The sequence below is a fragment of the Pteronotus mesoamericanus genome, unplaced genomic scaffold (assembly GCF_021234165.1).
Source record: "Pteronotus mesoamericanus isolate MK-2021 breed Mesoamerican mustached bat unplaced genomic scaffold, CSHL_Meso_final contig_75, whole genome shotgun sequence".
NCBI lineage: Eukaryota > Metazoa > Chordata > Mammalia > Chiroptera > Mormoopidae > Pteronotus > Pteronotus mesoamericanus.
In genome coordinates this window covers 8878604-8901066 of record NW_026555249.1, presented here as the reverse complement: position 1 = coordinate 8901066, position 22463 = coordinate 8878604, and the positions used below count along the sequence as shown (strand labels likewise).

General features: G+C 40.7%; 2 protein-coding genes across 3 annotated transcripts in view; one reads left to right on the top strand and one right to left on the bottom strand.

Moving 5' to 3' along the window:
• The window catches only part of RICTOR (RPTOR independent companion of MTOR complex 2), a 100597-nt gene extending 87740 nt beyond the window's left edge, over nucleotides 1-12857 (top strand). For both annotated transcript variants that reach the window (XM_054583957.1, XM_054583956.1), the window contains 4 exons: nucleotides 5824-5979; nucleotides 6297-6420; nucleotides 8245-8383; nucleotides 8500-12857. In XM_054583957.1, coding sequence (XP_054439932.1) covers nucleotides 5824-5979; nucleotides 6297-6420; nucleotides 8245-8383; nucleotides 8500-8574 — 494 coding nt within the window. In that variant the 3' untranslated portion in view covers nucleotides 8575-12857. The remainder of the gene's footprint in view (nucleotides 1-5823; nucleotides 5980-6296; nucleotides 6421-8244; nucleotides 8384-8499) is intronic.
• A 4414-nt stretch (nucleotides 12858-17271) lies between these two features.
• OSMR (oncostatin M receptor) overlaps nucleotides 17272-22463 on the bottom strand; it is a 41595-nt gene continuing 36403 nt past the window's right edge. The window contains exons 16-18 of the mRNA XM_054583955.1: nucleotides 20528-20612; nucleotides 19952-20024; nucleotides 17272-19645 (exon numbers count right to left, since the gene is read on the bottom strand). Coding sequence (XP_054439930.1) covers nucleotides 19121-19645; nucleotides 19952-20024; nucleotides 20528-20612 — 683 coding nt within the window. The 3' untranslated portion in view covers nucleotides 17272-19120. The remainder of the gene's footprint in view (nucleotides 19646-19951; nucleotides 20025-20527; nucleotides 20613-22463) is intronic.

The following is a 22463-nucleotide window of genomic DNA, read 5'->3' as shown; positions in this document are numbered from 1 at the left end:
TTACCATCTATTCATGCCCAGCATCCAAGACTCTGTGAGTGACCTGTCTAGTGTCTTTTTTTACCATTCTCCTGTCTTATAGTTAATGAACCATTCCTGACTGACTTGAAGTTTTTGAACAAATCGTGTTCTTTTTAATGACTATAGGCGTGAAAGCTGTGTTTTTCCTGCTGTTTCCTCTTGTTCCTGCCCCTCCTTATACACATGGCAATTCACACACAAGCACACTGTTTAGCAAGTCCACCCTATTCTAAACGTCAAGAGTATTTTATCTGAGTTAGATGTTGGCACTTCCTCCTCTCCACTCTCGTTGCCCTTTGTACTACATAGATCGCATTTGATAATTATTGCTTGGTTGTTTATTTCCCTTCCACTCACTAAGTTCCTTCAGAGTATGGTCTGTTATGTCTTTTCATTTTTATAGTTCTGATATTTAACTGCATACTGCTTTGTGTAGTAGGCACTCAGTGTGTTTTTGGTGGAGTAATAAAGCAGACTGAGATTCAGCTTTTTCATATGATTCAACAAGGACATATATTAGCATTTTCACGTTAGGGTATATATGTTTAAAGTATTACCATAGATAGCTTTTCTTGGTGATAAAATATTACCATGGATAGCTTTTTGCTGGGATAGCTACCCTCAGGAAAAACCTAGTGTTGACAAAGTCCTCTGGACCACGCTTCCGAGTTCCTCCTTGGTGCTATGATTCAGAGCTTCTCAGCTGATGGGTATGGCACACTGATGTGCTACAGGTAAGGATAGGGGGGTGCTGGGGTGTTAATCCCCTCCGTGGGCCCAGGCCCCAATATGGCCTGGGTTTTTCAAACCCCTGATGAGACGCTTCCCACTGTGAACAGCCCTGTGACTGAAAAGGTTTGAGTAGTGTTGTTCTGAAGCATGGCACGCAAAGAGAAGATACTGCTTTTAAGTCATTTGGCAATACACATACATCATTTATGATATTTTCATTTCTTCAAGTTCTGCTTTTTCAGCATTCGGTAGTACTTACGAAGCACATCCTGTGGGTTTTTGCTGTATTCTCTACTTATTTATCACGTAAGAAATAGGGAAACCAGCCACTACGTACCCAGTCACAGACAGTCACAGCTAGTTCTGGGTCCGTAGCCTGGGGAGCCATCGAGCAGGGTCCTGGGGTGTGGGGCTTGGGAGAGACCTGCTGCCGTCAGGGGCTCCCTGGGCGGCAGAGCCGCTTGGCTGCTGTTGCAGTGACTTGATGTGTTAGATGGAGGGAGCAGCGCGGGGAGACTAACACTTCATCGGGAAGGGGTTACAATTTACTGCTGAAACCCATCTCAGGGGTGTGAAGGGGAGGAGGCTAATCGTGAGAAGTCACTGAACTTTTCCTCCTTTGTGCTTTCAGCATAATGCTTATCACACCACTACCGTGGATCAGCTGTTAAACTAGATACCAGGAAAGCAGTTGGGAGGAAAAAAAGTAAAGATGTTAATCTTCTTCTCTTTGGGCCTTAGTCCAGTGGGGAAAGAAATGATTGATTGATTGATTGCTCCATCAGTCAAATCAGTTATATAAATACAGTACTGCATTTGTAAAAAGTGCCATCTAAGATGGGTACAAGTATTAGCAAAGGAATATAACCAAATAGGTCAAAGAAGAAACTTCTGAAGATGTTAATGCTGAGCTGTGGTGTAAAGAATGGACAGAAGCTAACTAAGAGAAGGCTGGAGTATAGAGAATTTTAAAAGACAGAGGCAGGAGCCTGAGCAAAAGTCTTGTCTGATGAGAGCAAATATAGGTACTAGAAGGGACTAAACTGACACTTGTGTGGGTTGAAGTCAGCGAGGGAGAAGGAGATACAAGATCAGCCTAGAAAGACATGTAGAGACCAGGCCCTGCAGAGCCCTTGCTACCCAAAGTGCATCAGCATCACCCGAGAGCTTGTTAGAAATGCAGAGTCTCAAACTCCACCCACATACAGAATCGGAATCTGCACTGTAACAGGACTCCTACACGGTCCGTGTACACAGTAAGGTCTGAGGAGCACTGATGGAGGCTGTAGTAAGGGATTTATACATAGGAAAGAAGACATCCTTATCCATGGCAGGTAACTAAAACAACAGTCCTACTAGGGTATAGAGGAGATAACTGGTAATGGAAAAACAGATATATATTAAAAAACTATTATAAAATAAATAAAAATTTTAAAACATAGTTCTACTATTTAATGATCATGTTAAAGGGATGTCAAGATTTGAACACAACACATTCCATTCTCTAAAACATCCAGTCCGGTGGCAGTAGTGGTGGTGGTGGTGGTGGTCATTCAAAAAATGCTAAAGCTGAGAGGAAAGGCTACTAGAATACGATATTTAGTAACAATTTATTCTCTGTCTTCTACCTTCACAGATGTTTATGCATTGCATGGTTCTACTGTGCAAGGCCAAGTGTCAGCCTTTCGAAATTTAGTATTACGTGTTTTTGTTGGGCCTGCTTTATAAAAACCACCTCATTTGCGCTCGTGTCTATCTACATGTCTATTAAGTTACAAGTGGGAAGCACTTGTATATTAGACCAGGCCATCTGTGAAAGTGAAAGCATTAGAAAACAATCAGCCAACTCCACTAAGAGACAGCAACAGCAAGATGAGTTTGAATGTCTAAGTTATTAAATTGACAATTTGTAACAAATAGGTAGAAACTACACTGGGGAGAGGAAAGCCTTATAAAGGCACAGCACCGGCTTTCAAAATTATTTTAGCTGCAAAACCCATGTTTTAGTCAAAATCTTTACAAAGGCCTAGTGGTATGCAGATGGCAAAGGAAAGGGAATGGTGAACTGGTCGTTGTTTGCCTGTCTGGGGCGAGGGGCAGTAAGTGCCAGGGCTTCCAGAAGCACTGGAGGCCCCTGACGTAGACGGAGCAGAGCGGTGAGCTGTGGTGTCAAGAAGACTTGGGCTCTTATTTTCCACCTGATTAGCTATTTGATACCGGGCAGCCTACCTCATTTCACCGAGCTTTAGTTTTTATTTCTGCTTAAATCTGTAAATGAGAATAATGATACATACTTTATGGAATTCTGATATTTAGTAACATATAAGGAAGATTAGCATTCAGAAAGCTCCCTATAAATGGTAACTCACAGTAAGTTGTTTATGTTAGAAATAATATTCTCATATATAAATTCTGATAATTCAGTTATAGTAGTGATCTTACTGTACTCCTAAGGAAAATTTTGCTCACTTTCTTTTACATCTGCTGCTGCCCAAGAGAATTGGTTATCAGGTGGTTATATTTTTAGAGGTAGAGCTCCTCACAGAAATTCTTAATTTTTTAACAAATAATTGTTTCAGCATTTCCCATAAGCTATTTTGGGATTTACTACTTTCTGGTAGAAAAAAATTAGCTAATGATTTTTTCTGAATTAACCATACAGATTCATACACTATTTTTGCTTAGAGTTTTTTATTTTTTGCCACATACTTCATGTCTGCAATTTTAAATGAAAGATAAAGCTAAACTAAAATATTATTAAAAATAGAGAAAACAAAAGTAAACAGCTGTAGTTAAGCTAAACATCAGTCTTGTAGATAAAACAATTTAGTTTATGGACATATTTCATCCAAATTAAAAATAATCTTGAAGTGTCTTGAGTAAAAGTGTGTCTAAGGTTTATTATATTGAATACTTCTGAAGAGAAGATGGAAAATAAAGATCATTAAAGGTAAATAACATTAACCGAGTATGTGTGGTTTTACCTTCAGGGAACTCATATGCTAAATTATCTTCTATGCGTGACAAAAAGTAGGCCAGCTAGCTGTGTTCCTTCCCCCATTTCCAAGAGTTTTTGCTTCTCCTTTCCCTGCCAATTTATAAGTAGTGTCCACATTTTCCCTACATGTTCTCTGAAGTTTCCATGTAACACTTAAAAGTTAATTCATATGACCTAGTATGTTTCACACACACAAAAATGGATCCTAGATAAGGAATGCCTTCTGTTATTATTTTACTTAAGATGCTGTTTCTTGTCTCCAAAAAGAGATGAACTAATTACTATATTAGAACCTAACTTATCTAAAGAAATGATTTTTTTAAGTTACAGTAAATGATATCTGTAGACAAGAGAATGCAATTGTAACAGGTTAGAGATGTAAAGAGTTGTTACTGGTTTAAAGTGAGGTTTAAATAAATTCGTTTATAACTTTTTACAAATAAATCAATAGAAGAAAGTATAACTTTCTTACTATTACTTGTGCTGGCACGTTTTCTCATTTTACTTCCTGGATATCTCATCAACTGAGTCTAAAATAACATCTCTCGCCTGGTTATTCAGCATTACTGGTTTTTAAGTACATCTTCAGTTCTCAGATCTTTTGGCAATAGGTTATTTTTAAAGTCAATGTATAATTTAAGTAGCATGTTTAATTAATATGATTTTCTTAATAACTGAAATTTTAAAATTATGCTAAATTTATAGATGTTCTTCCAATGAATCAAAGTACTTTATGCTTAGTATTACATAAATAGTAATCTTAGGAGGAGATTAGAGATGAGATGAGGTGGTGATGTTTTTGTTCCATGGAAAGTGACATAGGAGAGGTAGTATATGTGAAGATTGGTCTAGTTTCCTGGACTTTTAAAAATACACCTTTTGCCGTGGGCGGGTGGCTCAGTTGGTTGGAATGTCATCCGCTACACCAAAAAGTTGCAGGTCCAGTTTCCAGTAAGGGCACATATGTACCTAGGATCCCCAGCCAGGGTGCCTTCAGAAAGCAACCCAATGTTTCTGACATCAGTCAGTCTGTGTCTCTCTCTCTCTCTCTCTCTCTCTCTCTCTCTCCCCCTCCCCCCCTTCCCCCTCTCTCCCCCCCTACCTCTCCCCTTCTCTCCCCACCCTTCCCTCCCTCCTTCTCTAAAATCAATAAACATATCCTTGGGTGAGAATAAAATCTATATGTATACCTTTTTTTCCTCTACGCTGACAGTGTGGCATGGTGCAGAAAGTACTAGACTGCTGTCAAGAGGTCTTACTTTCTCACTGTGTGTGTCCCTTCTTTCTGAACCTTCTCATGAGATGAAAACTTAATGTCCCGTATTTTTTATAGTACTAAGGTTGTATGATTTTATAGGTTGCCCAGGGTTACTCCCTTAAAAGAATAACCAAAGACTTCTGATTTTCACTCGTTCTAATCATTTAAGTGCCCAGAAAGTTTTTAAATTAAAAAAATTTGATGTTATTTTAGCAATGCTAAGGTGTTTGATTACTTTAAAATCCCTTCTTAGAGGACCTTGGCCATGCATGAGTAGTATGGTAAATTCTAAGGAATCATATGGTAAGCCAGGGCAGTAAGATTCTTACATTGGTAATTATTAAATGGGGAGAAAAGCAAGTCATTGAATAATACATATGATATAATCCCGCTTTATACCCAAAGAGCAAAAAAGATAAATTTATAATAGCAAAAGACTTGAAATTATATACAAACTTTAAACCGTATTTTTCCATGGAGGGTGGTATTTAGATTGGGTATAGAAAGAATAGGAGAGGGATAGGTAAGGTGTCTTCACTTTTTATTCTATATGTGCCTCTATTTGAATTTTTAAATAATCACATTTTAATATTTTCCTAATTTAGGAAAATAAATTAATATGTATAAATGTCTTCAGGATTTAACAAATTTCATTATCTAAGTAGTCTGAATGTATTTTGAAAATAATGATGAAAAGTAATTGTTGAAAACTAGACAGAAATTACAAGGAACATCTATCTCTCTGTTATATAATGCAAGCATAGGAAATAAGCCATTGTGATACTTTAATTGAAATAACTAATTTTTCCTTCAGACCTCCAAGACATTCCATATTCTGATTGGTGTGAGCAGACTCTCCATAATCCCTTAGAAGTAGTTCCGTCTAAGTTCTCGGGGATTTCTGGGTGTAGTGATGGTGTGTCTCAAGAAGGCTCAGCCAGCAGCACCAAAAGCACAGAACTGCTGCTAGGTAAGTTTCCAGATTCAGGTCCAAGCATTGTTAACACACACAAGTATTGTTGTTGCTCATAAATAATGTTAATTAAAATTGTCTCAGAATTACCAGTTTTAGTGAGGCAAGTCTAGCCAACTATTACACTTTTATCAACACCTGTATGTATCCTCTTAGCTGTCTGCTTTCATTAGAAAGAATTTTGTTCCCAAGTGATCAACAGAGCATGTGTAGTTTATCTCAGTTTTAAATCTTTAGGTAAAGTTTAACAAATTCCGTGACTTAAAATCATTTTCTATTGTGATATAGATAAAATATTTTAATCTTCTTTTCAGGTGTTAAAACAATTCCAGATGATACACCAATGTGCCGTATACTCCTTCGCAAAGAAGTTCTAAGATTAGTCATTAATTTGAGTAGTTCAGTTTCAACTAAATGTCATGAAACTGGACTTTTAACGTAAGTTAATACTAAGTATGACTATTCTTTGTTCTGCTTTTTATGGTGAAAAAGATACTTGAAATACTTCAAAAGTCAGACTAATTAACATAAATCAGTAGTTTTCAACACAGCCAGCATACATGTGTGAGGCCCGATTTTCTTCATATACTTCTACTAAAAAAACATGGTAACAGATTGAATGCAGAAGCAGGTATGTGAATCCAGCTATCTTTATTAAGCCAGACTTTAAAAGAGATCTGTAAAAATATAAAATAATACAGTTACATTTTTAGTTTTGGAAAATCTAATTATTTTTTGTTAGCACATATGTATTGATGTTAACATGTAATTGGTTTATTTTTAAATGAATCAGTAAATATTTTTAATTTTTTATTTTAATTTCTAATGTGCTATTTATAGCTATAACCCACAAAAAATAAGCTTTTTGGGGTCTTCAATAATTTTTAAGAAAGTAAGGAAATCCTTTCTTCAAGTTTGAGAAAAGCCTACCTACATAAACCAAGTGATATTTTCTTGGATTAACTTTCCTGTATTTTTCCATCTTTTTCTTAATGAAAGTTGTAAAATTTTTATTGTTTTTCCAAATCACAGCAACATGATACAAGAAAATTCAGACTGAAGAGTCAGCATTTTTGGTTTGTAGCAGTCAAAGCAGTGATCCTCAAAAGAAGAGTACCTCGGGGTCTCCTGTGAGGCTTTTAACAAAACAGGGGGGTGGCCAAAAAGTCTGTGTGTTTTTTTCTGTATGGTGGCTCTAGGAGCGTTTAGTTGTCTTTAACTTTGTTCTAAACAATTTTGTTAGATTGCATCGGGACAGATGCCATATCAGTGTGCATTTAAAAAAAAATACTCATCAAAATTGGTCAGTTTTTGTGTAGCCATTTTAATAATTCAAGGTGGAAGAAAATAAGCAACACTTTTGGCATATGCTTTATTCTTTCAAGAAAGGTAAAAACACAACTGAACACAAAAAAAGGTTTGTGCAGTGTATGGAGAAGACACTGCAACTGATTGAACATCTCTAAAGTGGTTTGCGATGCTTCGTGCTGGAGATGTCTCACTGGATGATGATGCTCCACGGTTGGGTAGACCAGTTGAAGTTGATAATGATCAAATTGAGACATTAATTGAGAACACCCCACTTTCTACCACACAGGAGATAGCCAACACACTCAAATATCCAAAACAGTAAAGTTAATGGTGAAAGTGAAAAATATATCTCCTATTTTACAGAAAAAATTAAACTGACTTTTTGGCCAGCCCAGCAGTAACGCAGATCCCAGGGGCTCACTGCAGCGACCTAGTTGGAAGCCCCAGGAGTCATGGGTCCTTAACCTGCATTCCCTGTGCCACTCCCCCCCCCCCCACCCCCCCACCCCCCCCAGCGCAGCCCAGCCCACCGCTGATTCTCGGGCTCTGTCCTAGCTCAAAGCCGCTGATTAGAGTTTGAAAGATACAAAGGGATAGCTCAGTCAAGGATATTAATAACTTCAGTCCAATTTGAAAAACTTATTTCTAATTTAAAAGAACTTTAAAAATATTTGAGTCATCCTAGACTGATAAATTCTGCAATTTCTCATACCAGTGAAAAAGAGTACTTATAACTTTCCAAGAAATATTTGGGTTTTGATTATTTTAAGAGATAGCCCGAAATGTAAAATATCTTAAGTGTGAGGTAGGAATATTTTATATTCTTACGCCATCACCGCAAATATGGCATCTGATCAGTATCTAGAGAAGAATATTTAAGAAGTGATACTCTGGAGGAAATGGAGTTATTGTTACAGTTTTTATCCCAGATAGTGTATCCTCTCGTTGTAGAATTAAGGAGAAGTACCCGCAGACCTTTGACGACATCTGCCTCTACTCGGAGGTTTCCCACCTGCTGGCGCACTGCGCATTTAGACTCCCGTGTCGGAGGTTCATACAAGAGTTATTTCAAGATGTACAGTTTTTACAAGTAAGTGGGATTTGTACTTGTGAATTTTTTTCAAAAATAATTATTTGGGTTAAGAGAGAGAGATTTTATTTGTGAATGCACTAGAAAGTTATTAAAATAGACCCCTTCTCTCCTAGATGCACGAGGAAGCAGAGGCTGTGTTGGCAATACCACCACAGCAACCTGTAGTTGATCCATCGGCTGAGTCCTGACCTCCTGTTTATGATGTATATAGATGGGTCCTATATACACATTCACGTTGTGCAGTCCATCAGCGCCTCAGAAAACGCAGGCCCGCTGGGCAGCAAGGACAGGAGCATCTCTGCACTGCGCCAGCAGTTTTGGCACACGGACAGTTGGAACTGCAGACTTCACAACCAAACAACTTCCTCTCTCCCCAGGGGGCCCCTTTGGGGGCTCATTGTTCAGTACCACAGTTTTAAAAGTTTTAGTTACCATTGTATGCAAGAACCAAGCACTGACTTCCTACATAGGTTTTCTATTTTTTCATTTTAAGTGCTTAAAAGCAGTGAAACAATCATAGGATATGCAGAAGCACCGTTCACAGTCATTTCTGAGTTCTTTTTTTAGGGTAAATAAAAAGATGCCTTGTTTGTTAACGAATTCGTGGAAGCCAGGAAGCAGTGTCTCTGAGGCTGCGTCCTGCCCCACAGTGGGGTGCGCTGTAACTGCTGGCGTGAGGAGGGGCTTTGCTTACGTTGTAACACTACTTCAAGGGTTGTGACCTCAAAGCAGGAGAAGAGCCTCAACCACCCGGGACTTATAAGTTATTTTTATGTTATTAGACTTGCATACAGTTTCCTATTTGTTTTCCTTCTCTTGATGTGTTGTTATTATAGGCTATTTGAACCAATTAAGGTTTTTCACTACAGTTCCTGATTAAAATCAGAAAATCATGTTATAGTTCAGCTGTTTCCCACTTACAGAAGGTGTGTATATGTTCAGTGGACTTCCATTTTCATCAGCTTCCCATTTCACCATTTTAAATAGGAACTTGTATAAGCACTATTATTTTAGACCTAAAGCAAAAGAAAGCATTAAATGATACTTTAAGGGAAAGATTGCCTACTATTTACTGCACATTCCATGGGAAAAGAAGAGCCATATTTCCTTTAAAAAATTATTAATGACACTGTTATTATGATAAAAATTGTAGTGAAAAGCCTTAAGTACCAAATTTTAAAGCAGCAGTAATTTAATTTTTATATCAGTGTTCTTATTTTGCACAAACTAAACACAGTGATAGGTGAGTTTATGAATACAGTAACTGCCTTTATCACATTTGTGAAGTTGTTAAGTTGATGAGGGCAAGGTTTTGTTTATTTGTGTGTTTAATTTGTATATGTCTAAAGATATTTGGACATCTTCACAGGAACTAAACATATATGCAAATTTGTATATAAAAATAGCATGGCCATCATCATTAGAATGCTTGTAAATGAAAGGATTATCTTTTTTTACGTCTATATATAAATAGAAAAAAATCCAGCTGGACTGATTAGGACCCTGTCTTAATTCATTTGTGAATACCATTTTTAGTCACACATCATCTTTGACACAGTCATAGTACATTGATTAATACTTTCCCATATTACAAATCCTTCTGATAATGGGCTTGTTCTCTGAGATCTCTGTAAAGAACCCTGTGAACTAGATCACAGAGATATTTTTTAAAAATGTACTGGCACTGAAAGTTCCAGTTGAGATGAAGCATTTCATCTCACTTTGTACCACCTCTTTGACTGCACTTCAGCAAATTGTTCTTACGTGCACTGTGTAGCAACTCACATTCTAACAAAGCAGATAAGGGCTGGAAGCTGCTGCTTATGTGAAAAAGTGGTTCTTCAGATTTTCTCTCATAATCCAATTGAAGATAAAACAAACACTTTTTTACACTTTTAACTTATCACTGAACCCAAGTGTTTATTTAAATGTCCACAGTACTTTTAAGAACATTGCCTGTCATCTTGGTCTTTGGTCTTGGATGATTAAACTGCCTTCCAGAGAACCAAATGTCAGAGATACTAGACCAGATCATGGTTAGAAACTCCAAAGGAGGTAATATAGTAATCTTATTTACAGTGATTAATATACTTTAGACATTCATCTTAAACACTACCTCAGTTACTATAGAGTATAATCTGTGGTGTAATCCCTCAGAAGTTAACAGTAATTCTTTTTTTGTCTCATACACACATGTCATCCCTATCCCTGGATCCAAACTCACTCATCCATCCTGAAATGAAGTCTTCAATACTGTTAGCCTGAACAGTTTTTTTTTTAATAATTACTTTGAAAGACTTATATGTATACATCATAATATTTGCCTATAGCACTTAGTTGGGGGAGATACTCAGAGCTTTGTGGTTTTCAGTAATTTTTTTTTAAAAAATGTACTTAAATGTGTAGTGCTATTTGGTTTATCCATGTTTCACTGACAGGTCTAATATGTTTTCTTTGAGTACTTGTTTGTATAAAGGTAGACGTTAATGATGAAAAAATGCTCACATGCGTGCCAAGTGATTAACTTAGGTGTTTAAAAACATTAAATTATAGCAGAAAAGGGTAGGAAAGGTGTCAGTGGTAATAGAAATAATTAAGAAAGTCCTCTATAAATAATAGATATTACCAGACTATAAAATACCAAAACAATGTCAATACTAGAGTTTTTCAGGTTTTAGAATTAATCTTAGTCCATATAAATTTGTACTAATGGTAATTATTGATAATTTGGAAGAATTTGGACAGTTGTGCTGGTTGTAAACTGTGAATTTCTAATTGTAAAGTGAATTGTTACTTCTAACTGAAATTTTTTTTCAAGAACAGATTTCAGCTTCACATACTAAGTTAATACTGATAAATAAGGAAATTAGAAATTAGTATTCATAATTAAATGTTATCTAAAATTTCTTATACTTTTATTTCCTGTTTATGCCTAGGTAGATGTGAGGGGGAAAGTTTCTTCTCCCTAATAAAACATTTTTTTAATAAAGACTGGTAGCATATGGACATCCTGCAATACAGCGACATTAGAAAAGGCTCTTTGGAGGCAGGCATGCACACCATTAGAGTTACTAGTCTAATGGTGTGTGTACCAGTCCTTTTGAAATGGTGGCTTTAATAGTTTTTAGCTCTTTCATCCAGAGCTTGAAATAATTAAAGCGGAATTTTTCAGGACATATTACAGTGGCAGAGTGTTCGGCAGTGAGGTGTCAGTGCTTATTTAGAATTGTCTACTGCTATTTATATTAAAGTTTTCATTCCATTCAGAGGATGCCTTTTATCCCCACATTAAAGCACAGATAAATAAGCAATAAAAACCAATCAAATTGTCATCCAAATTATAACCATAATTATTTTTGCATGGTAAGAGTGAGGTGCTAATCTTGTGCGCGATGAGCTTTGTAAGCTGCCTTGGGAGAGGCCCTTTGGAGGTGAGGGGTTTCCTCTTGTCTTGTGCTTCCAATTTTGTCCCAAATTCACCATGCATTAAAACATGGGGGGAAACAAGAGGTAGAATCACCAAGAGTTTTACAAGAAAAGCTGTTGGAATAAAAGAATATTTCATATTTTCCATATGTCAGTTGAGAAAGTTCTCCTTTGTCTCCCCCATTTAGGAAATACATTATTACTGGTTCATTTCAAGTGAGAGTTTCATTATAAAAGCATACCAGTGAAACTAATGGCAGTGCTTGTCAAACGATACTGAAATCTGAGAAACTTTCTAGGAGCATTCTTTTTTCTTTTTGTTCCAGGTTCCCAGGGGATTTTTCATTCATAGTACGTTTATATGACTCACACAGAATGTGGATTTTTCCCCCTTTCGGAGTATTTTTGTAATGTAGGTGGATAGCTATGCCACATCATGCATAAATTGCACATTTTGTTTGACTTTCTTTATAAAATATTTAATTTGAAAAATATAATTTATGCCAAAAAGTATACCTTGTAATTTTGCCACTAAACAGGTTGATTAGCACAAAATGTGAAGTTTTGGGGCAGAGGAGGTTGGGGGTAAAAATTTTTCATACATAACAGTTGAAAAATGTTCCATTACTGGCCTGTCAGAAACCCTAAAGCTGCATTGTAAAACAAATAGTGTAAATTAGTTTTGAAAAGTGGTAAGGGATTGTGAAAAAAATCTCAGATTACTGCTCCCTGGCCACAGGATTTTCTTCTTTGTTTTATTTAGTAATACGCTGCTACGTATTTGGAGGTTCTGGTGTTTGTAGGTCACTGAACAGACATTGAATATGATTTATATTGTATAACTGTAACATAGAAAGAAAAAGTATTTATATATTTTCCGTAAGACTATTTCATTGAGTTGTGTATAATTTAAATAAGGTTTGTCCCCAAATGGTTTTGCTCAACCTTGATTTTTTTTTTTTTTTTTGTGGTTTTCTTGTTTTTGTATAATGTGTACAGTTTATGTCAAGGGCATTAAAAGCCTCCTGAAGCATAATCTTATCAAAGGGATACATTCTTAATAAAATGTACTTAAAATTCTTAAACTTGCGTTGTTTTATTTGAAATTTTAAAACAATCAGTGTTGATCTGAATTATATACCACTGAGGCTGACGTTGATGCTCCCCAGTAAAAGTGACTTCTAGGCAACACAGAGCTACTTCAGTGACACATTTGTGGCTTGTTCCAAATACTTTTATTTCATAGAACTTATCGGGGCGACATTGGTTAATGAAATTATATAGGTTTCAGGTATACAGCTCTACATCATCTGTATGTTGTAGTGTGTGTTCTCCATCCCAAGTCTCCCTCCACCATTTACTCCGTTTTTATCTTCTTTTACCTCTTCCCACCCCTTTCCCTCTAGCAAGTCGCCATACTGTTGTCGTGTCCATGAGTCTTATTTTCTTGGCTTAATCCCTTCACCCTTGTTACCCAGCCCCTTAGCCCCGACCCTCTTGTCAGCCTGCTCTCTGTATCCATGAATCTGTCTGTACTTTGTTAGTTCTTTTTGTTCATTAACATCCACATGTAAATGAGATCATATGGTATTTGTCTCTAACTGGCTTATTTCACTTAGCATAATACTCTCCATCTATGCTGTCGCAAAAGGTAAGCAGATTCCGTCTTTTTCATAGCCAAGTCGTATTCCATTGTGTAAAATGTACCACAGCAGTTTTTATCCACTCACCTACTGATGGGCACTTGGGCTGCTTCCCAATTTTGGCGATTACAAATAACACTGCCATGAACATAGGGGTTGCATATGTTCTTTCAAATTAGTATCTCAGGTTTCTTCAGATAGGTTCCCAGAAATAGTTGCTGGGTCATAGGCAATTCCATTTTTAGTTTTTGAGGTAACTGCTGCTTTCCACAGTAGCTGTAGTAATCTGCATTTACACCAATAGAGTTCTCTTTTTCTCCACATTCTCGATAACACGGTTTTTTGATTTATTGGTGGTAGCCATTCTGGCAGGTGTGAGGTGATATCTCATTGTGGTTTTAATTTGCATTTCTCTGATGATTAGAGACATTAAACATCTTTTCATGTCTATTGGCCATCTGTATGTCCTCTTTGGAGAAGTGTCTATTCAAGTCCATTGCCCATTTCTTAATTGGATTGTTTGGGGTTTTTTATTATTTACTTTTATAAGTTCCTTATAAATTTTGGATATTAAGCCTTTATCAGATGTGTTGGCAAATATGTTCTCTTATTCAGTGGGTTATCTTTTCATTTTATTGATGGTTTCCTTTGCTGTGCAAAAACGTTTTAATTTAATGTAGTCCCATTTGTTTGCTGCTGTTGTTTCCCTTGCCCAAGGCAATATATCAGGAAAAATATAGCTGAGAAATGTCCAAGATTTTACTGTTTGTGTTTTCTTCCAGGACTTTTGTGGTTTCGAGTCTAACATTTAAATCTTTAATCCATTTTGTGTTTATCCTTGTGTATGGTGTGAGAAGGTAGTTTAATTTCATTTTTTTGCACATATCTGTTCACTTTTCCCAACACCATTTATTGAATAGACTCTCTGTACCCCATTGTATGTTTTGCCTCCTTTGTCAAAAATTAACTATAAAGATGTGAGTTTATTTCTGGGCTCTCTCTCATCTTTTACTGACTTGTATGTCCATTCTTACGCCAGTACAATGCTGTTTTGATTTGTTCCAGATGTTTTAAAATAGCTATTCACACTTTCTTAAACATTCTTCATAATCTAATCAAACATATCTTTACAATTCTACTTTAATCTCAGATTATTATGAAGGAAAAATGGATCACTCTTTACACAGAACAGTTCTGAATATTTTGAGGAATTAATGTGCAATGAAATTGTTGATAGTATGATGGTTCCTGTAGATGGTATTTGATTTCTCACATAAAAACAGACTTGATCAGATAAGGTAACGTGCAGACAGAAACTTAGGAGCAAAAGGATACACCACAAGAGAAATTATCCTGCCTGGAGGATAAAATTCAATGTCAAAGCTAGGGTCTAGAATAGGTGATTAAATGTGGTAAAAATATATATCTCCCATTTGGAAGTAGATTTATTTTGGGTATATTAGTCTGTAAGCACATTTCTGTATATCATTTTTTCATTGCTTTTCACTATATATGTCATTCAACAAAAACAGTAGGCCCCCAAATAAACTGAAAATTACAGTCAGTAATCATACATCTGATCTTTGCAAAATATAGTTGAACTTAAGTTTCACTTTTAAAGCTTTTTTAAACATCTTTTTGTATTTTCCATTACCATTTATCCCCCCACACCCTCTTCCACCTCTAACCCCCCACCCAATCTCCCTCAATCACCAAAAAAAACTCTTTGATATATGAGGTCTGTCTAGCCATTGTTAATATGAGAATGGTTTGCGTGACATCGCTGTAACCTGGCGGCCAAGGAGAGTAGACTGGAATGTGCATGCATGAACAATGATGACTTCACTATACTAGTCAGTGGGGGCGGTAGACACCATTGAGTGAGCATGTGTACTGTGTGGTTGTCACATTCAAAATGACTGAGTTGAGCAATGAATCTGCATTAAATTTTGCCTTAAGCTTGAACATTCCTCTGCAGAGACTATTCAGATGATGCGAGACTTTTGGGGATGATGCAGTGAGTGATGGGCAGCTTTATCATGACAACATGCCTGCTCATGCATCACTTTTCGTTCAGAGTTTGGTGAAACATCCAATCACCCAGTTGACTCAGGTCCCCTGCAGCCCAGATTTGGCGCCCTGCAACTTTCTGGCTTTTCCCAAAACTAAAATCACCTTTGAAAGGGAAAAGATTTCAGACCTTTGATGAGATTCCACAAAATATGACGGGGCAGCTGACGACGACTGGGAGAACTGTGTGAGCTTCCAAGGTGCCTACTTAGAGGGGGAATGAGGTGTCATTGTATGTACAATGTTTCTTGTACCTGCTTCAATAAATGCCTCCATTTTTTCATATTACAGGGCTGGATACCGTCAGGACAGACCTCATAAAAATACTCAAAGTACTGTCTTAGTCCATTCGGGCTGCTATGACAAAATAGCACAGACTGGGGTAGTTAGTTAATAAAACAATAGAACTTTATTTGTCACAGTGATGTGGGCTGGAAGTCTGAGACCAGAGTGCCAACATAATCAGATGAAGTCCGTCTTCTGAGTCCCAGACTTCTTGTGCCTGTCCTCACATGGCAGAAGGAACTAGGGAGTTTTGTGTGGTTTCCTATCAGAGCAGTAATTTGACTCATGGAGGCTCCAGCCCAATGGCCTAATTACCTCCCAAAGGCCCCACCTACCAGTACCATCTTCTTTGTGAGGTTAGAATTTTAGCATATAAATTTCGGAGGTGGGCTGTTATTCAGACTATTGCAACTACTATTGTATTGAACCCAAAAAGGACAGCCAAAATGTAGTAAACCTTTGTTTCTTTAAGGTTTATACAATGAAGACTAAGACAACTACATTGCTTGGTCCTTTCAAATTAATATACTTACTGTGTTGTAAATAATTTAACTGCTAATTCTGAAGGCTTTTTATTTTCTCTCTTCTCAAGGGTTTTAAAGTTCTACTTCATGCAAAATGTTTATATGTTTTGTAAATTCCTTGAGATGACAGCCAGTTTATCTTTCCATAGAGCTCTTAGAACATAGATGTTGTCGAATCCAACTTGATTTTCTTAAAAATACACATTCTAGTGGAGCAGATAATACACATTCTGTGTGTATTCCAGCAGTCCCCCTGGAGTGAGTAAGAGTCAGGTATTTGAATGTTAGCAGAGACTTCCAGCAGGCCCATGCTGTGGTATGACCAAGTCTCTGCTCCCAGCTGGGGCGCGCAGTGCCCTCCCTGCATCTGAGGACCAGTCTCCAGGCCGACGCGCTACGTATAGGTCATTAATGCCAGTCCTGCCCGCTGTCCAAACACCCTGACCCTTTTAAGGGTAATTATTACTAAGATGGTTTTAGGTGCAATTTTATAAAGGTAATATGGCTATGTTAGGGAAAGTAAAGCCCATTTAGAGAAACACAGTATTTACAGATGAAATCATATGAATTGCTTCAAAATAACATCAGGAGCAAGAGTAGGTAAGGCTATGGATGGGCTGAAACAGCCAAGAGTTAATGGCTGTTGGGGCTGATGACAGTACATAGGGGTTTATTAAACTACTCTTGTGTACATTTGAAATTCTCTGTTAGTAATTTTAATTCTAATAATTCTGACACATGAATACAAATTTTAAAGTTTCGGAATAACACTTCTTAAAGCAGTGCTGTTAAACGTATAGTATTGAAAATTAAGGCTTTACTAATTTATTTGGTGGTGATGAACATAGGAGAGGAATGTTTAATACCCAAACTATAGTTACAATGATACTGTGAGCACAAAGTTACGTAGCCCAGCATTTCCTACTGGTGTGTTGGTATCGTTATGAAAGATGTCTTTATTTCACTTAGACCGTTGTTCTCAAAGTGGAGTGTGCATCCGAATGCCTGGTGCAACATACAGATTCCAGGCCTCAGGCCACAGAGATGGGATTAGGAGGGCTGGCGTGGCACCCAGGCGTTTATGCAAGCTCAGGAGGCGATCTATCGGCATTACTAATTGTCAGGTCTTCATTTCACCGAGGTAGAGAAAACACGAAGTAATTCAGTGGTGGAGTATTTTAATTATGGCTATTGCAACAAAAATAACTTCAAGGTTTTATGCATTATTTTTTTTAAAGAGATTCTATGTGAAAGATACTATTTACAAATCAGTCATCACTGCCGTTGACATTTCTGTGGACTTAATATAATAATTGCCTCATGACAAAGCAACCCAAGAGGGTAAACAATGACTATCTGGACCCAGAGTCTTCTCAAAACTGCTATACTAATTAAGATACTCGCTTGTACTGTGCTAGGAGATCATACCCAATTTTCCTAGCAAAAGGCATAGAGCTATGTGAGGACAATGTTGAAAACCCTGAACAGAAGTCCTGGCTTGTGTCGGTGTGTGCAGACCAGCTGACAGCCACCTACTTTGAGAAGTGGGTCCTGTCATTCTCCCTACAGCAAACGAAGCGGAAGTCGTATCTGTGCTTGTTTAGAAATGTGATGAATAAACAGTACGTGTTGCCAGACACAAGGAAGAGAAAGGGATGCCTGTTGCCGCTCAAGGAGGAAAAGGTGGGGCCGAGCCCAAACGGAACTCCCCACTCCGGACAGCTTTTAATAGTTATGCCCAGACGACGTCCAGCAGCAATGTGCTTTCATTTTAACTTACTAGGTTAGCATAATAGGAATACAAATGAGAGTGAGGATGTTATTTTAGCCTAGACAACCTATTGTCGAGTCCAAAGGACACTAAATGAGAATGAGTCACATATAGTAAAGCTCTTGGAAAGAGAGAGAGAAAAAAGGAACCATAAAGTATGAATGGAATTACTCGATGTTACGCTTACCCTTTCCTATCTGAGGTAGTCATCAAAAATTATGGCAGGAGACTGGTGTGTGCTAAGGAGCAGCGCTGTTATCCTGACGCTGAGTCAGGAGGTCCCCGCGGGCCCCACTCTGACTGGTAAGGGCTACGGAAGGGCAGCTGCAGAGGCCTGACGGAGGCATTCGCTGTCCTACCTACCCGGGAGGGCCGCGCCCCCGGGAGGGTTCATTGCACTGTGACGATGAGCTGTAAATCCTTATCCTGTGAGGCAAGTCCAACATCGGTTTCTGTCTCAAACCCGTGACTTTTCCATTAAGCACATCCAGAACTAACATTGACAGTGTGTGCTCTAGTAACAAATCTGTGGCCTCTCTTACAGCCTTCAGTCTAGTTCCTTTGCTCTCAAGATAGTAAAGGTGGGAGTAAAACATAATGGAGTTACTTCCTCGCTGAATCCTAGGACCGGAGCCACGTTATCCGGTACTGAGTGGACGGGCTCACCCCCAAGCCAGGTGCCGGGGTGGCTGCTGCGCAGGTAGCCTGGGCCGTGCGGCAGCAAAGGAAGCCTGTCCCGTGCATGACGCTGGCGTTTCTAAGCAAGCCGGCTGCAGGGGAGGTCGGTGAGTGTCCTAGCTCCTGCGCATGGAAACCCAGCCAGATGGCAGCGGCCTCCTGCAAATCAGACCCGCCGCTGGTGGCAGCCCGCTGGGATTACACACCAAGGAATCGGGCGATGGAATGGGGCCGGGCGCGCTTCTCTCGGGGACTCGGGCGCACTGAGGCTGGGAAAGGTGGCGGGTTAGCGGTGGTGGTCTCCTTGCTCTAAAAGGGCGGTGGGACGGCTGCTGTTCTAGTCCGAGGACGACGGGGCGAGGCCCGGGGGCACGGCCATTTGCATTCTATACTCGCAACACAGCTCCGGCTCCGGCTTGGGGGGCTTTGCTGGGAGGCCGTCCCTGTCCCCAGACACAGGGGAAGCGAGCTGGGACACGTAATTCAAAGCGGTGTCTCCGGCTGGGATTTCTGCCAGCGTGTTCATGTAGTTTTGTTCTAGTGACTTCAGTAAACCTTCCGGTGAACTCAGGAGTCCCAGCTGACTCGGAGGGGCTTGGTGGGGTCCTGGGGCGTGGGCACAGCGACCAGGGTCGGCTGCTTCGTTATAGGTCAAGTTCTCAAAGCAGATGCAGGCGCCGGGGCCCAGGGAGGCCTTCCCTGCCGGGAGGATGTGGACGTAGTCCGGCTTGACGCACGCAGTTTCTGTGGGCGGCTTCCCGGCGCCGTGGAACTGGCTCTTGCCCCCTTCGGCCTTCTTGACAACTTCAATAGTGTCCGGAACGCAGTCCTTGACGTTCAGTATCGTCAGGTGGGCGTTCTCCTGGAGCGGAAACAGAAAACACGCAAGTATGAGGTAGGCGTCGAGCGTGCGGAGGGCACGCAGGGCTGCGCCGTTTCCCGGTTCATCCCAGTCCCACGTCAATGGAGGGGGCAGGGTTCCCCCGGCAGAAGGAACCAGGCTCAGTCTACCTGTTTCAGGGCGGAGGGAGGAGAGGTGGCCCTGCCCTGGTGGCTCTGCCCTGTCGTCTCTGCCAGAGCAGGTCTGCAAAGGCGTGATTATTACAGCCCCGGCCCTGGATTAGACGTGAACAGGAGCCTGGGGTCTGCGCGATTTCCCCACGTTTACCTTAGGTTTTAGCAAGGACAGGACGGTGCTCTTGTAAGGGTCTGGAATGTCAGGAAAACACATCTCCTTCATCCTAGAAAAACAGTGACAGTGAGGCTGAATTTTACAATCTGTTGGAGGGGTTAAGGACGAGAAGTGGAAAGCGAGAGTCCTGGGTTATGGTCCTTGCTCCGCGGCTCAGGACCCGAGGGGCCGGGCCAGCTACTTCGCCGTCCTAGGCCTCCATTTCCTCCAGGGCTCGCTGGAGGTAACAACGGTGCTTAGGGCGGTGCTGTGGGGCCTGGTGAGCGCGACATGTACAGCGCTCAGAACAGTCCCGAGCACAGACTAAGTGAAATGCGAATATCTTCTGTTGTTTTGGAACAAGTTTTTAATCTTTTTGAAAGGGTATTGTTTTTCTTATGTATCGATCCAAAAAGCAAAATGTTTTAGAACTTTCTCCTGTTTTCCTCGAAGCCGCCTCTGTCCTTTTTCAGCACTAGTCCTCCTCTTGTTCCAGGTGGTTTCTATTTTACCCAACTCCTTTCTAGATGCTTCTCTGACTCGCTTCTTGGATAACGCTCTCCACACACTTACCACTGACTCTTCCAGTAGCACAGGGCGGCGGCAATGAGCAGAAGGCAGGCAGCTATGGGGAGGAGGATACGGAGCAGCATGTGGGCTGGGGAGGAAAAGGAGAAAAATAAGGTTAAGCATGAGAGTAACTGTACATGTGTGTTATTTCTCAAAAGCCTGACGGGGAAGGGGGAGCAACCAACCAGCCAACAGAGGCGGCTATTTGCCCTTGACACTTGTGGCCAGACCCGTTACCTCTCCTGACAGGTGGTCATTGCTCCAATTCCTGCCCCCCAGGTCCCGCCGTGTCAGAATCCACCCTGCACTCCTGCCAGAGCGCCAGGGCAGGTGGATTGTGCTGCTCTGCCCCTTCACTTAGAGCGCAGCCACGTGACTTGGCTTGGCTGTGGGATGTGAGTAGTGAATGTCAGTGGCTGCTGTCCGTGCATTCGCACAGTTTCGCTTGCCCTCTTGTGCGCCTGGGCTCCACCGTGACAAGGCTCTGCCCCATGCCCTGGCTGGTAGCTCAGTGGGTTAGCGTATCGTCCGACATGCCAAGGTTGCAGGTTCGATCCATGGTCAAGGCACATACAAGAACCAACGTATGAATGAATAAGTGGAACAATGAATCGATGTCTCTCTCTCTCAAATCAGTAAATAAAAAATAGGAAAAAAAAAAAAGACTATCCCTCATCACCACTGCCCCTCCAGCCGGAGCCCCAGAGGGAAGCTGCGGGGAGCAACCCTGAGCAGCACCGAAGCCTGGAGCACTGCCTGGCCCAGCCAAGCCATGAGCATAAGAAGAAATTTTTATCCTCGTATGCCCCTGAGATTTTGAGGTATTGTGTTACACATCAGAAATTGACTGATGCACCCTTTCTAGTTCGTCTCTGATACAATGAATGCCCGTTCCGTTTATAGTTCTCAGATCGGCCAGCCAGCACTTCCTGTCCTTGGATGCCTGTCTGTCTGTTCCTGCTGAGTGCAAGTTCCGCCAATTACTAATTCATTGGGGCTGCTACACAGCCTTTTACAAATGCAAACTGCACAGGGAGGGTTTAGAGGCCCGCAGACATTCAGGAGCGATTCTGTACATCCCTGCGCTCCCTGCCACCCCGCCTGTCCCCATGCCCCGGCCACACTTGCCGTCCTGGAAGGAATGGGGTTTGATTTGGGGCGGGGGGGGATTGTGGGGGTGTCCTAGGCCTGCCTAGGAGAGTGTCCATGCCAGCGCTATGAGGCAGCATGGGCTCTGGAGGAAGGGCCTGGTGCGGGGCGAGGGGGCCAAGCTCCTGGACCACTGGCCTCAGGTGAGCCCCGGCGCCATGGAGCGGGGAAGAGCCTTCTCCCGACTCCCCTGAAACATGCCTTGCTGTCCGAGTGAGCGCCTGGGGCTACTACGGTTGGGGTTCAAGTTGGGTTAAATTGTGGACTTTTGTAATGTGATTGAGAACCAGCCTGGGGACCTGACCATAGCAATTTCTGAACTTTCGGATCAGTTTGCCAGACTCTTCACCCACGTACAATCTTACATACAGAAAGGTGCCCACAGGCAGACGGCTGGGTGAATTTTCGCAAACTGACCCTGCCCACGTCACCTGTACCCCGATACAGAGAATGAACATTACCAGCTCCCCGGGAAGCTCCCTGGGGTCCCTCGCAGCCACCTCCCCTCCCGAGCTACCCGCTGTCTTGTCTTCTAATAACAAACGACACCAGCCCCTTCCTGCTCTCTGCAAACGGAGCTGGGCAGGAGGGGCGAGTCTCTCCTGCCACTGGCAGCCCACTCATGATTCCCCCGAGCCGTTTCGGTGCCTTAGACTGTCACTCTCATTTTTGCAATTAGGCAGCGGTTTATTTCCTTTTAAAGAATACTCAATATAGCCAAGGTGAAGGGGGTTTAGCACGGATAAGGGTGAGAATTCAGAAAATGTACTTCAGATAATTACATGTATTA